This window comes from Salarias fasciatus, chromosome 15 (assembly GCF_902148845.1).
Source record: "Salarias fasciatus chromosome 15, fSalaFa1.1, whole genome shotgun sequence".
In the NCBI taxonomy this organism is placed as follows: Eukaryota; Metazoa; Chordata; class Actinopteri; order Blenniiformes; family Blenniidae; genus Salarias; species Salarias fasciatus.
In genome coordinates this window covers 29,633,978-29,648,358 of record NC_043759.1, presented here as the reverse complement: position 1 = coordinate 29,648,358, position 14,381 = coordinate 29,633,978, and the positions used below count along the sequence as shown (strand labels likewise).

The 14,381-nt window shown below is 58.3% G+C and overlaps 1 protein-coding gene across 1 annotated transcript in view; it reads left to right on the top strand.

Annotated features, from left to right (window-relative positions):
• The window catches only part of ube2j1 (ubiquitin-conjugating enzyme E2, J1), a 46,790-nt gene that overhangs the window by 31,465 nt on the left and 944 nt on the right, over window positions 1–14,381 (top strand). The window contains exons 6-7 of the mRNA XM_030110620.1: window positions 7,538–7,667; window positions 11,030–11,119. Of these exons, the coding sequence (XP_029966480.1) occupies window positions 7,538–7,667; window positions 11,030–11,119 (220 nt within the window). The remainder of the gene's footprint in view (window positions 1–7,537; window positions 7,668–11,029; window positions 11,120–14,381) is intronic.

Genomic DNA, 14,381 nt, shown 5'->3' with positions numbered 1-14,381 from the left:
GGTCTATCAGCCCATTTTGGTGAACATTGGCCACTAGTGGCGCTATAACCCATGAAAACGCATTTTGATCCATAATTTTTACATTTTATATCACATCTTCTTAAGCTTAACATCGACATGTGACCTTACCACAGTGGCATCATGGGACATGCTACTAAATCACTAAAAAAAGGGGAATAAACAGGCATAGTTCATGTTAGGGGGAGTACCAAGAAAGGTGTAGTAACCAACAGTCGCCACATGGTGGAGTTTATTGTTTGTGAGCAGTGTCTGTGGTGAAAGCAGGCTTTGTCTGTGTGAATTGAGAGATTGCAAATGAACAACTTCATGAATCTTTTTGTGACAAAGAAGTATGTGATCCAATAGGCTCTATTCATAACTCAACCACTTCCTGAACTTCAGGAGGCCCTGGTTTCCTGTCTTTCGTGACAGGATGAGTTGATTAATACAGGTGTGTCTGAAGTTGTTACAGAGGTCAGACACACCTGCATTAATCAGATTGTCCTATCATGACAGACAGGAAACAAGGAAAATCCTGAAGTTCAGGATTTGGTGAAGTTGTGTGTAAAGTTCATCACTCTGTCAGAGGAAAATCAGAGTTGCAGAAATGACTGGAAAGTCAAGAGAGCCATGACATTATATTCTTTACAAGTGCATGTAACACTCTGACCTCAACTGTATTGTGTTTACAATGTCATACTGTCTTTTTTCACTGACAGTATTAAAACAGCCTGTGTGTCTACTCAGTGACCTGACATGACTAAAACCAAGCAGCAACTCATGGTAGGCACTTTGTGTCTGAAAGACGGACGGAAACGGCATGATCTCTGAGTAATTTACTCTTTTCAAAGCAGTTTCTGTGTGGTTAAAACATCAGATTTCTCAACACTGAACTCGATTCACTTCTGTCTGATTCAGCCAGAGGCTGTGCGTTAACTTTGGTCAAATTGGGAAAAGGGGGGCGCAGTAAACAGAGACATCAAGTGACGTGAAAGTTGATCAGAGTTGCACTGTGTATGGTGCGTGACGTGGGCCGTGCTGGTGGGGGTTAGACGTCGGCTCCTGTCCCGACGCCCGCCCCGAGCCCGGGGTCCCTCGTGGAGAGCTTTTGAGGGCTCCGCTGAGTCCGGGGTCCGAGTTGCGCCGGAGGCTTGGCCCCCTATGAGCACTGCTTGCAGTTCTAGTTGATATTATTCTGTGTGTCCTCCATTAATGATATTTGTAATAAACTCGTCAGAAGCTGAAAACTGATGGATTTATGGTCACTCAGCAGCGGGAATGGGGCGTCTGCTCACCCTCCAGCAGACTCACATGAAAGCAATGCTGGTTTGCGTTGGTTGTTGCGCTATTTTAGCCCGCCCCTTCCTTTTTTTGATTGGCAGGCTTGTGTGTGATTCATCCCGTTCCACAGCGGCGGCACACCAGACAAATTTAACCGGTAATTTTTTTTCAGTTACTTGGAGAGGACAAGATCCCGGATACAAGCGGCCGAAATGAGCTTCCTCCGTAGGGGGGCTGGGCTCCCTTAGAGACGGGGGAGGAGCTCAGTCACCAGGGAGAGCTCGGAGTAGAGCCGCTACTCCTCCACATGGAGAGGAGCAGCTGAGGAGGCTCGTGCATCTGGTTAGGATGCCTCCTGGACGTTCTGGGCATGTCCCACCGGGAGGAGACCCCGGGAAGACCCAGGACACGCTGGAGAGACGATGTCTCTCGGCTGGACTGGGACGCCTTGGGATCCTCCCAGAGGAGCTGGAGGAAGTGTCTGGGGACAGGAAGTCTGGGGACAGGAAGTCTGGGGACAGGAAGTCTGGGGACAGGAAGTCTGGGCATCCCTGCTGAGACTGCTGCCCCCGCGACCCGGCCCCAGATAAGCGGTAGAAAATGGATGGATACTTGGGACCAAGTTGATCGGGAGTCAGGGCTGAGTTGATCGGGGGCTGGGGCCGAGTTGGTCGGGGGCTGGGGTCGAGTTGGTCGGGGGCTGGGTCGAGTTGGTCGGGGGCCGACTAGGCTTGGGGCCGTGGCGACTATAAACCGTCTGATCCCACTGCTGGAACACTGCAGCTGGATCAGGGTCCCCACAAGGACCTGAATGAGAGCACTCAGGAGACTCCAGGCTGAAGGCTGGGTTCCAGGTTCCAGCCTGGAATGAAACGGTCTTTGCAGTGGCCCGGTGTTCTGGGTGACAGAGGACGGGTCTGGGGTTTGTGTGTTTTGTGTGTTTTGTGTGGGCAGCAGCAGTTCTTCTAAGTTGTGTAGTGTGTGTTTGACAAGTGGAGAAGGTGGAGGACGCCCCGTCCCGGGCTGATGGCTGCAGTTCCAGCCTGCTGCTGCATGCAGACGGTGGTTCCAGAGCTCCGGAGTGTGTGGTGTCCCCGGAGACACGCCTCCTGCTTATGCCGGGCCGCCAGAGGCATGAGCGGCGCGCCCGAGCCGGTCCCGGTGCCGAGACCACGGCCAGATTCATTATCACCATGAAAGTCTCCGGAGGGGGACGTGAGCGGACACGTTCCTCTTCATTTCCAGCCTGTAGTGCTCCGGCCCCCCAGCCCCCCAGCCCCGGCCCCCCAGCCCCGGCCCCCCAGCGCCTGGCTCCTCCATCACGGCCTGCTTCATTAGCAGGTGGAGATGAGAGAGAAACTCGGGGCTATAAATACTGATTTCCCTGGAGCGGCTCGGGGCCGAGGCAGCGCTGCTCTCTGGCTGCAGGAGAAGACGGGGGACAGCTTCTGATGCAGAGGACAAACTGAGGACTGTCCCACTCCTGGAGACAGAGGAGGTCTGGCTGTGTGCTTCTGATTCTTGGATAATGGACGTGTCCTGTCTTCAGTCGCTGTGACATGAGAGTGTTTCCAGTCTCGAGGGGCTGTCACTGCAGCTCAGTAGTACTGAGATGATTTTCCTAGAAACTGCTTTGATTTGAGACAAATAAAAAACTTCACAGTGAACTCAAACCCTGTTGAAAACCACCGCGCTGTAAGCGCCGTGTTCCCCAGGCCCGGTTCCCCAGCCCGTTTCCCCAGGCCGGTTCCCCAGGCCGGTTCCCCAGGCCGGTTTCCCCAGCCCGGTTCCCCAGCCCGGTTCCCCAGCCCGTTCCCCAGCCCGGTTTCCCCAGGCCGTTCCCCAGGCCGGTTCCCCAGGCCGTTCCCCAGCCTGGTTCCCCAGGCCGGTTCCCCAGCCCGGTTCCCCAGGCCGGTTTCCCCAGGCCGGTTCCCCAGGGCCGGTTCCCCAGGCCGGTTCCCCAGCCTGGTTCCCCAGGCCGGTTCCCAGCCCGTTCCCCAGCCCGGTTCCCCAGGCCGGTTCCCCAGCCTGGTTCCCCAGGCCGGTTCCCAGCCTGGTTCCCCAGGCCGGTTCCCCAGGCCGGTTCCCAGGCCGGTTTCCCCAGCCCGGTTCCCCAGGCCGGTCCAGGCTCCAGAAGGTCTTGCGCTGTGCTTTCCTTGTTATGTTACCGGGTCTTGGTCACTGGTCACCCACTGTGATCGCGACGCCCTCCGTCAGGTCCAGGACTCCTGGGGGATCAGCTCTGGGTAGTGCTGAAGCCGTGGTCTTCAGGGTGTCTGGCTCCGTCCTCTCTGCTTCACCTCAGTCTGTCTTCATCCAGCTTCAAAAGCCCGATAACGACCAATCAGGTGTGCTGCAGCTGAAGCATGGAGGACGGCGGCCCGCCAGGACCCGGTCTGCAGACCCCTGCTGGGATTCCAGTCTGACTCCAGCTGCTCACATCTGTAGAGCAGTGTGTCGTCTGCGTACAGGTTCAGTCTGTGGTTCTCACAGATCCCTGAGGGACTCACCACTCACCTGTCCCCGTCAGCGTTTTAAAGATGCTTCCTTCAGATGTGATGGACGGTGTGTGAAGCTCCTCACCTTTCCAGGACCTCCGTTATTGGGTTTCAAAGGAGCAGATGATAGAATGATCTGTTCTTTAAAGGAACACACTGGGGAGCTGAGGAACATCAACTGAGCAGGAAAACCAGGCTGAAGGATCCGTCACAGCAGGGGGCCGCTGCAGTCTGCTGCTGGGTCAGTCACCTCCACCAACAGCTGGAAGCCAGGTCAGAATCTCTTTAGAGAAAGAGGGAAGCCATTAGAGAGTGTCCTCACAGCAGGAGGCCGCTGGAGGGAAGCAGCATGGTGGAGGCAGCATCATGACTGTGGGGCTGCCAGGGGACCTGCGCTTCACCCTGAAGACCAGGCTGAGGGCAAAATGCCCTGAAGGCAGCGGCAGGCAGCTCCAGGCAGGGTGAGCAGAGCATCATGGGTAGCAAACTCACCACCAGTCAGGTCGTCTTCAAGCAGTCCTCCACCAAATGTCCACTGTCTGTCCTCCATCGTTCCCCTCAGCCCCGTGGAACTCACTCAGTGATCAGCACGTCCTGTGGTCCTGACTGGTCCTGGACTGTCAGTCCCACCCATCATTAGTCCCTCTGTAGACCAGCAGGTCCCTCTGTAGACCAGCAGGTCCCTCTAGAGACCAGCAGGTCCCTCTGTAGACCAGCAGGTCCCTCTGTAGACCAGCAGGTCAGTAAAGGAAAGCTGATGTGATTCCTGCTGTAGGGCCGCTTCACTGCCTTCAGTCTTGGAGACCTCCAGTGTTCATACATCCATCTCATCCTCATAAGACCTGATGGGTCCTGATGGGTCATTAGAGGTCCTGATGGGTTGTCCCAGGTCCTGATGGGTCCTGACGGGTCCCTGTTGGGGTGAGCCCCAGTACATGGGACCGGCTGTCACAGCAGTCCAGCTCGGTTAGTGTTCTGGTTTCTGTTCTGAGGTGACCGTGAGACCGAGGAGTCTCCAGTACAGACTGTCCAGACCCAGTCCTGTCCTGTCCAGACCCAGTCCTGTCCAGACCCAGTCCTGTCCAGACCCAGTCCTCTACAGCCTGTCCAGACCCAGCAGCCCTGTCCCTGTCTGTCCCTCCAGCGTCTCATGTCTCTCCTCTTTCCCCCCGCCGCCGCTCTGGGATTTCAGAGGGATTTTGTCTGGATGCAGGAAGCAGAGGTAGTCTGGCAGCCAGTCAGAGGTTTGGAGGTGAGGAAGGAAGTCCTGCTGGTTTCTGTAGATTTTCTAGGTTGTTCATTCTCAGAAGAGTTCTGGAGTGTGGTGAATTAAATGTTTTAGCTCCTGCAGGATGAGAAGCAGCTGATTGTGGAGCGTTCAGCGGCTCAGAGCTGCTCCTGGAATCCTGAAACAGGAATCAGACAGACAGATGGACAGACAGTGTCACTGTCCTCAGAGGACATGAATCTTCATCACAAAGCAACTGTCTGACAATGAACAGAATCCTGACGCTAAAAATGAAAGAATGAATCAACATGACACAATGATAAAGCTCTGAGAGAGAGAGAGAGAGAGAGAGAGAGAGAGAGAGAGAGAGTTCTGGTTGACCAGCAGCCAGTGTTAGAAGAGGAAATAGCCCTGAGCCCCGCCCTTCAATAAGGAGGGAACAGCCCCGCCCTTCAATAAGGAGGGAACAGCCCCGCCCTTCAATAAGGAGAGAACAGCCCCGCCCTTCAATAAGGAGAGAACAGCCCCGCCCTTCAATAAGGAGGGAACAGCCCCGCCCTTCAATAAGGAGAGAACAGCCCCACCCTTCAATAAGGAGAGAACAGCCCCGCCCTTCAATAAGGAGAGAACAGCCCCGCCCTTCAATAAGGAGAGAACAGCCCCGCCCTTCATAAGGAGAGAACAGCCCCGCCCTTCAATAAGGAGGGAACAGCCCCGCCTTCAATAAGGAGGGAACAGCCCCGCCCTTCAATAAGGAGGGAACAGCCCCGCCCTTCAATAAGGAGAGAACAGCCCCGCCCTTCAATAAGGAGGGAACAGCCCCGCCCTTCAATAAGGAGGGAACAGCCCCGCCCTTCAATAAGGAGGGAACAGCCCCGCCCTTCAATAAGGAGAGAACAGCCCCGCCCTTCAATAAGGAGGGAACAGCCCCGCCCTTCAATAAGGAGGGAACAGCCCCGCCCTTCAATAAGGAGAGAACAGCCCCGCCCTTCAATAAGGAGGGAACAGCCCCGCCCTTCAATAAGGAGGGAACAGCCCCGCCCTTCAATAAGGAGAGAACAGCCCCGCCCTTCAATAAGGAGGGAACAGCCCCGCCCTTCAATAAGGAGAGAACAGCCCCGCCCTTCAATAAGGAGGGAACAGCCCCGCCCTTCAATAAGGAGGGAACAGCCCCGCCCTTCAATAAGGAGGGAACAGCCCCGCCCTTCAATAAGGAGGGAACAGCCCCGCCCTTCAATAAGGAGAGAACAGCCCCGCCCTTCAATAAGGAGGGAACAGCCCCGCCCTTCAATAAGGAGGGAACAGCCCCGCCCTTCAATAAGGAGAGAACAGCCCCGCCCTTCAATAAGGAGGGAACAGCCCCGCCCTTCAATAAGGAGAGAACAGCCCCGCCCTTCACTAAGGAGAGAACAGCCCCGCCCTTCAATAAGGAGGGAACAGCCCCGCCCTTCAATAAGGAGGGAACAGCCCCGCCCTTCAATAAGGAGGGAACAGCCCCGCCCTTCAATAAGGAGGGAACAGCCCCGCCCTTCAATAAGGAGGGAACAGCCCCGCCCTTCAATAAGGAGGGAACAGCCCCGCCCTTCAATAAGGAGAGAACAGCCCCGCCCTTCAATAAGGAGAGAACAGCCCCGCCCTTCAATAAGGAGAGAACAGCCCCGCCCTTCAATAAGGAGAGACAGCCCCGCCCTTCAGTAAGGAGAGAACAGCCCCGCCCTTCAATAAGGAGAGAACAGCCCCGCCCTTCAATAAGGAGGGAACAGCCCCGCCCTTCAATAAGGAGGGAACAGCCCCGCCCTTCAATAAGGAGAGAACAGCCCCGCCCTTCAATAAGGAGGGAACAGCCCCGCCCTTCAATAAGGAGGGAACAGCCCCGCCCTTCAATAAGGAGGGAACAGCCCCGCCCTTCAATAAGGAGGGAACAGCCCCGCCCTTCAATAAGGAGAGAACAGCCCCGCCCTTCAATAAGGAGGGAACAGCCCCGCCCTTCAATAAGGAGGGAACAGCCCCGCCCTTCAATAAGGAGGGAACAGCCCCGCCCTTCAATAAGGAGGGAACAGAAAACTAACCGAGCTGCAGCCTGAAGTTTGACTGTAGAGTAAAAGAACAGAAGAGAGGAGGTTGAAGAGGAGGCTGCTGCTGTCAGCCGGAGCCTCCTGGAACCTTCTGGAACCTTCTGGAGCCTTCTGGAACCCTCTGGAGCCTTCTGGAACCTTCTGGAACCTTCTGGAGCCCTCTGGAGCCTTCTGGAACCTCCTGGAACCTCCTGGAACCTTCTGGAACCTTCTGGAACCTTCTGGAACCTCCTGGAACCTTCTGGAGCCTTGCTGAGTCTGCATGTTCCCCTCTGGTCTGCTGGGGTGTGACGGTCCTGCTGCTGGTGTGTGTGTGTTGGTGTGTGTGTAGGTGTGTGTTGGTTGTCGGGGAATGCCGTTGTGTGTGTCCTCTCTGCTCAGTCTGTCTCCTGTTTGTACCCAGAATGCCGCTCTGTTGTTGCCGGCGTGGTGACGCTGTCCCGCTGTCCCTGCAGGTCTCAGGACTTCTGCTGCGACGCCTGCGGCTGCTCCATGCGCTCCGCCCTCATGGCCCTCACCCCCAACAGCAACCCCGGCGCCGAGGACCGCCAGGCCCAGGAGCTGGCCCAGCAGATCAGCTTCAAGGTACGCCCCAGCCCCGACACCAGAGCCCAGACCAGTCCTCCAGAACCCAGACCAGTCCTCCAGAGCCCAGACCAGTCCTCCAGAACCCCAGACCAGTCCTCCAGAGCCCAGACCAGTCCTCCAGAGCCCAGACCAGTCCTCTAGAACCCAGACCAGTCCTCCAGAACCCCAGACCAGTCCTCCAGAGCCCAGACCAGTCCTCCAGAGCCCAGACCAGTCCTCCAGAGCCCAGACCAGTCCTCCAGAGCCCAGACCAGTCCTCCAGAGCCCAGACCAGTCCTCCAGAACCCCAGACCAGTCCTCCAGAACCCAGACCAGTCCTCCAGAACCCAGACCAGTCCTCCAGAGCCCAGACCAGTCCTCTAGAACCCAGACCAGTCCTCCAGAGCCCAGACCAGTCCTCTAGAACCCATACCAGTCCTCCAGAGCCCAGACCAGTCCTCCAGAGCCCAGACCAGTCCTCCAGAGCCCAGACCAGTCCTCCAGAGCCCAGACCAGTCCTCCAGAACCCCAGACCAGTCCTCCAGAACCCCAGACCAGTCCTCCAGAACCCAGACCAGTCCTCCAGAACCCAGACCAGTCCTCTAGAACCCAGACCAGTCCTCTAGAACCCAGACCAGTCCTCCAGAGCCGAGACCAGTCCTCCAGAACCCATACCAGTCCTCCTGGCGGCCTCAGGCCGAACAGTCTTCCTGTCAGGTTCAGGTTTCAGCGAGCCGGGGATGGAGTGAGCTCCGTGGTGAATGGAGGGAGTGTGTGTGTTCAGGACAGTCAGAGCCTGCTGAAACACTCCCACACACACTCAGCCTCAGTCCCATGGTGGAATCACGACCCAGTACAGGGCGAGCTGAAGACCCTGAGCCTTTCTCTCCTCTTTCACAAAAATGATTGAAGTACTGTTTTTATCGGTGAGCAGAAAGCTGCTGCAGCAGCTCCCAGCATCCTCCGGTACGGGAACCGTGCAGGGCAGAGCAGGAGAGCAGAACCAGTCCAGAGAGGGGGGCGCTTAGGTCTTCCTTCCGAGTGACGGGATCTTGTGAGATCTCTGGTTGATCACCTCACACTGCTCAGCTTTAAACGTCAGGCTGCGTGACACCGGGTAGAAGAGACGCAGTAAAGGATTCTTTAAAAGATTAAAAGGGATTCATTCAAAGCCCTCACTAATGTGTGTGTGCAGCAGCGTGCTCACGGTGCGAAGGCCTCCTCACGAGTGTCTGTGTGACGTCTGGACAGGAAGACCTGCCGCTAACAGATCCCACAGCGGTCCTCCAGAGCTCCAGGCGGACAGTCCTGCACTGGAGGGGCAGCTGGTCTTAATGTTATGGCTGATGAGTTCAGAGAGTCAGTAGAAAGAGCAGATGTGGGCGAACCAGCAGCTTTGTTCTCACGGTCCTTCTACTGAGCATGTGCAGAGCTGCTGTTCAGCAGGTCCCTCTGGGCCCGGGTCCAGAGCCAGAGGGACCCTGTCCAGAGCCCGCACAGAATCCAGGTCCCTCTGGGCCCGGGTCCAGAGCCAGAGGGACCCTGTCCAGAGCCTGCACAGAGTCCAGGTCCCTCTGGGTCTGGATCCAGAGCCAGAGGGACCCTGTCCAGAGCCTGCACAGAGTCCAGGTCCCTCTGGGTCTGGATCCAGAGCCAGAGGGACCCTGTCCAGAGCCCGCACAGAGTCCAGGTCCCTCTGGGTCTGGATCCAGAGCCAGAGAGACCCTGTCCAGAGCCCGCACAGAGTCCAGGTCCCTCTGGGCCCGGGTCCAGAGCCAGAGGGACCCTGTGCAGAGCCCGCACAGAGTCCAGGTCCCTCTGGGCCCGGGTCCAGAGCCAGAGGGACCCTGTGCAGAGCCCGCACAGAGTCCAGGTCCCTCTGGGCCCGGGTCCAGAGCCAGAGGGACCCTGTCCAGAGCCTGCACAGAGTCCAGGTCCCTCTGGGTCTGGATCCAGAGCCAGAGGGACCCTGTCCAGAGCCCGCACAGAGTCCAGGTCCCTCTGGGTCTGGATCCAGAGCCAGAGGGACCCTGTCCAGCCCCGCACAGAGTCCAGGTCCCTCTGGTCTGGATCCAGAGCCAGAGGGACCCTGTGCAGAGCCCGCACAGAGTCCAGGTCCCTCTGGGCCCGGGTCCAGAGCCAGAGGGACCCTGTGCAGAGCCTGCACAGAGTCCAGGTCCCTCTGGGTCTGGATCCAGAGCCAGAGGGACCCTGTGCAGAGCCCGCACAGAGTCCAGGTCCCTCTGGGCCCGGGTCCAGAGCCAGAGGGACCCTGTGCAGAGCCCGCACAGAGTCCAGGTCCCTCTGGCCCGGGTCCAGAGCCAGAGGGACCCTGTCCAGAGCCCGCACAGAGTCCAGGTCCCTCTGGGCCCGGGTCCAGAGCCAGAGGGACCCTGTCCAGAGCCCGCACAGAGTCCAGGTCCCTCTAGGTCTGGATCCAGAGCCAGAGGGACCCTGTGCAGAGCCCGCACAGAGTCCAGGTCCCTCTGGGTCTGGATCCAGAGCCAGAGAGACCCTGTCCAGAGCCCGCACAGAGTCCAGGTCCCTCTGGGCCCGGGTCCAGAGCCAGAGGGACCCTGTGCAGAGCCCGCACAGAATCCAGGTCCCTCTGGGCCCGGGTCCAGAGCCAGAGGGACCCTGTGCAGAGCCCGCACAGAATCCAGGTCCCTCTGGGCCCGGGTCCAGAGCCAGAGGGACCCTGTGCAGAGCCCGCACAGAGTCCAGGTCCCTCTGGGCCCGGGTCCAGAGCCAGAGGGACCCTGTCCAGAGCCCGCACAGAGTCCAGGTCCCTCTGGGTCTGGATCCAGAGCCAGAGGGACCCTGTCCAGAGCCCGCACAGAGTCCAGGTCCCTCTGGGTCTGGATCCAGAGCCAGAGGGACCCTGTGCAGAGCCCGCACAGAGTCCAGGTCCCTCTGGGCCCGGGTCCAGAGCCAGAGGGACCCTGTCCAGAGCCTGCACAGAGTCCAGGTCCCTCTGGGTCTGGATCCAGAGCCAGAGGGACCCTGTCCAGAGCCCGCACAGAGTCCAGGTCCCTCTGGGTCTGGATCCAGAGCCAGAGGGACCCTGTCCAGAGCCCGCACAGAGTCCAGGTCCCTCTGGGTCTGGATCCAGAGCCAGAGGGACCCTGTGCAGAGCCCGCACAGAGTCCAGGTCCCTCTGGGCCCGGGTCCAGAGCCAGAGGGACCCTGTCCAGAGCCCGCACAGAGTCCAGGTCCCTCTGGGTCTGGATCCAGAGCCAGAGGGACCCTGTCCAGGTGTGGAGCGTGGAGACAGCAGAGTAGAGCCTCAGTCCTTCAGTCAAGGCTCTTCAACATGTTCATCACAGCTCTGTGTGGTGTGTGTTGTGCGTGCGTGCGTGCGTGCGTGCGTGCGTGTGCAGGCGGAGTCCAGCTCCTCCAGACAGGCCAGTGAGGGCGGAGCTGCAGAGAGCGAGGCGTCCTCAGCTCCCGTCCAGGAAGACGCTGAGCAGGTGGGTGTGTCTGCTGACATCCTCCACACACACACGCACAAGAACACACACACACTCAGACTCTCTTCCTGAGAGCTTGTGCCCCAAAAAGAGAAGCTGTTTCCACGGTAACCGCTGAAGAGGATGGGACTGAGCCGGGCTCTGGGAGGACAGGAAGTGGGTGCTGTCACGGTGCGTTCCCACCGGACGCGCTGCAGGCGTCACGGCGTCGCTTCACATTCACAGTCTCTGGTGGACGAGCTTCAACGGACCGAACGCGTCAGCCGCTTTTCCAGCGGCGCTTTCCGAGCTTTCCGAGCGTTGGCGACGCGCGTCACACGCGTTCACGCGTTGCAGGCGTCAACGCCTGAAGTTGGGAAAATTGAACTTTGGAAGCGTCAACGCCGAGCGTCATCCAATCACAGACGAGCGCTCTGAGCGCTGTAGAGATGGAGGATGGCTCATTTTTCCATCCGCCTGCTATCCGCCCAAATCAACCATTTTTTTTAACCAATTTTCAGAACCGAACTCGCCCGGCATCCGCGGAATAGTGTTTAGGTGTATTGAAGTTGCTTTTTTTATTTGAGTGCTTCAACCACAACCCGCCCGATTGTAATTAAAATCTTAGTTTTTCGACACGTCATCCGCCCGATCCGCGGTTCTCCGCGGGCTCCGCCGGTGCAACCGCAATCCGCGCATCTCTAGAGCGCCGACGCGGGCCAGAAGCTCGTCAAACCGGCCCGGGAGAGGCGGAAGTACCGCTGAAAGCGAACCTCATCCTCACGCAGCTCCTGGAGCAAATGGTGAAATTCGCCAAATTGCGAACGCCGCTGCAGGATGGGATGAACCCAAAGACGTCGCACAGGCGCCTGACGACGCCGTTTCCTGGCTTTCTTTATTGAATAAAGCCGAGCCAGTGTCTCGATGGGATCCGCCATTGTCAACATGAAGACAGGACACAGAAGCTCCTCCCACTCCCGCCAGTGAGCTGCTGCGTGTCGCGAGCGTTGCAAGCGTCGTGTGTCATTTGAACACGTCGAATTCCACACTTTACACGCGTCAACTTTGAGGCGTCAGTGGCGCCCGTGAAGCAACGCCTCCGGTGGGAACGCACCATTAGTCTGCTGTCCTCAGCAGGGTGGAGGTGGAGATGGAGGGTGGAGGATGGAGGGTGAAGGGTGGAGGTGGAGGTGGAGGGTGAAGGGTGGAGGGTGGAGGTGGAGGGTGGAGGTGGAGGGTGGAGGTGGAGGGTGGAGGTGGAGATGGAGGATGGAGGGTGGAGGATGGAGGGTGGAGGTGGAGGTGGAGGTGTTTGACCTCTGCATGGCCTCTGGACCGACTGCAGAGCCTCCGTCTGGGTCCAGCTCCTCAGAACCAGGCTCTGCTGGTGGTCCACAGACTGCATGTTCCCTCAGTGTGCTAATGAGCAGCAGGGGACCAGCAGGGGGCGCCAGCGAGGGCTGGGGTCCACACGTCTTTCATTCCTCCTACAGAAAACTGATTATTGAAGAACATCGAGAAGCTTTAAACAGAAGCACCCAGAAGACAGACGGGGTAGAAAGCTGCTGCATGTGTCTGAGAGGAACCAGAACCAGAACCAGAACCGGAACCAGCTCCTGTGTGAGTCTGTGGTCCTCGAGGTCCTTCCTGGTCCTGTGTCCAGCAGCAGGATGGTACCAGGACTGGAGCTGAGCCGAGGCAGAGGGACATCTGAAACGCTGCTTCTGGACATCGGTGGCGTCCAGCTGGCTTCAGAAGACAGACGTGTCTTCTGTGTCCCTGAGACTCCAGGTCTGGTCTCTGCTCCTCAGCTGAAGAGCAGACCACCGACTCCATCTTTAGACCTCTCCAGTCCCAGCTCTGATGCTGGTCCCTCATCAACTCCCCTCTGCAGAAGGAGGACGGTCTCCAGAGACGGCAGCAGAGCCTGGAAGGACAAGGACTGTCCCCCGGTCTGGACGTCTGCTGTGGACGGGCTGCATGCTTCTGAGTCAGCACATTCATGAGGAGCAGGTCTGGATGGTTCTGCCGGTCTGGAGCTGGTTCTGCCGGTCTGGAGCTGGTTCTGCCGGTCTGGAGCTGGTTCTGCCGGTCTGGATGGTTCTGCCGGTCTGGAGCTGGTTCTGCTGGTCTGGAGCTGGTTCTGCCGGTCTGGAGCTGGTTCTGCCGGTCTGGATGGTTCTGCCGGTCTGGAGCTGGTTCTGCTGGTCTGGAGCTGGTTCTGCTGGTCTGGAGCTGGTTCTGCTGGTCTGGATGGTTCTGCTGGTCTGGATGGTTCTGCCGGTCTGGATGGTTCTGCCGGTCTGGAGCTGGTTCTGCCGGTCTGGATGGTTCTGCCGGTCTGGATGGTTCTGCCGGTCTGGAGCTGGTTCTGCCGGTCTGGATGGTTCTGCCGGTCTGGATGGTTCTGCCGGTCTGGAGCTGGTTCTGCCGGTCTGGATGGTTCTGCCGGTCTGGAGCTGGAGCAGTGCTCCCAGTCTGATCTCAGCTGCACGGCGTCTCCAGCAGACAGGAAGAACATGCAGTTCGCAGGTTCAGGGGCTCAGAGTGTTCTACTGTAACGCTGGAAGAACCCAGTCCAGCTGGGACCATGAGCTCACCATCTGAGGAAGTCCAGCCTCTGTGTGTGTGTGTGTGTGTGTGTGTGTGTGTGTGTGTGTGTGTGTGTGTGTGTGTGTGTGTGTGTGTGTGTGTGTGTGTGTGTGTGTGTGTGTGTGTGTGTGTGTGTGTGTGTGTGTGTGTGTGGTGCTGCTGGATCCTCCCTGTTGGTGGAGAACCAGTCTGGATCTGCAGACCCTTTCCCAGGACTGAGACTGTGTCATGGTCAGTGTGAAGGTCCAGACCCCTGCTGGGGGGTCCAGGGACCCCTGGGGTGACAGCAGGACCCCCGCTGCCTCCAGGCTGTCTGCAGTCGCTGCTGTTCTCAGTGATCCAGAGGAGGAACATCTGCAGACGGTCCCAGTCCCATTAGTGGTCCAGACCATGGTTCTGACAGTCCTCCCACATGAGGACCAGGTTCTGTCTCCAGGCGGGGGTCCTCCCAGACTCCCAGGTTCTGATCCGGTTCTGTCTCCAGGCGGGGGTCCTCCCAGACTCCCAGGTTCTGATCCGGTTCTGTCTCCAGGCGAGGGTCCTCCCCAGAGGCGGCGCCAGGGTGGGGCTTGGTGGGACTACAGCCCCACCAAGAAGTGTATCAGCCCAGCCAGAACGGTGGTTCTGTTGTACTTGATTTTCCTGCAGGTCGTACAAACGGCTGACTTTCAGAAGGAAGAGGCTCTCCTCT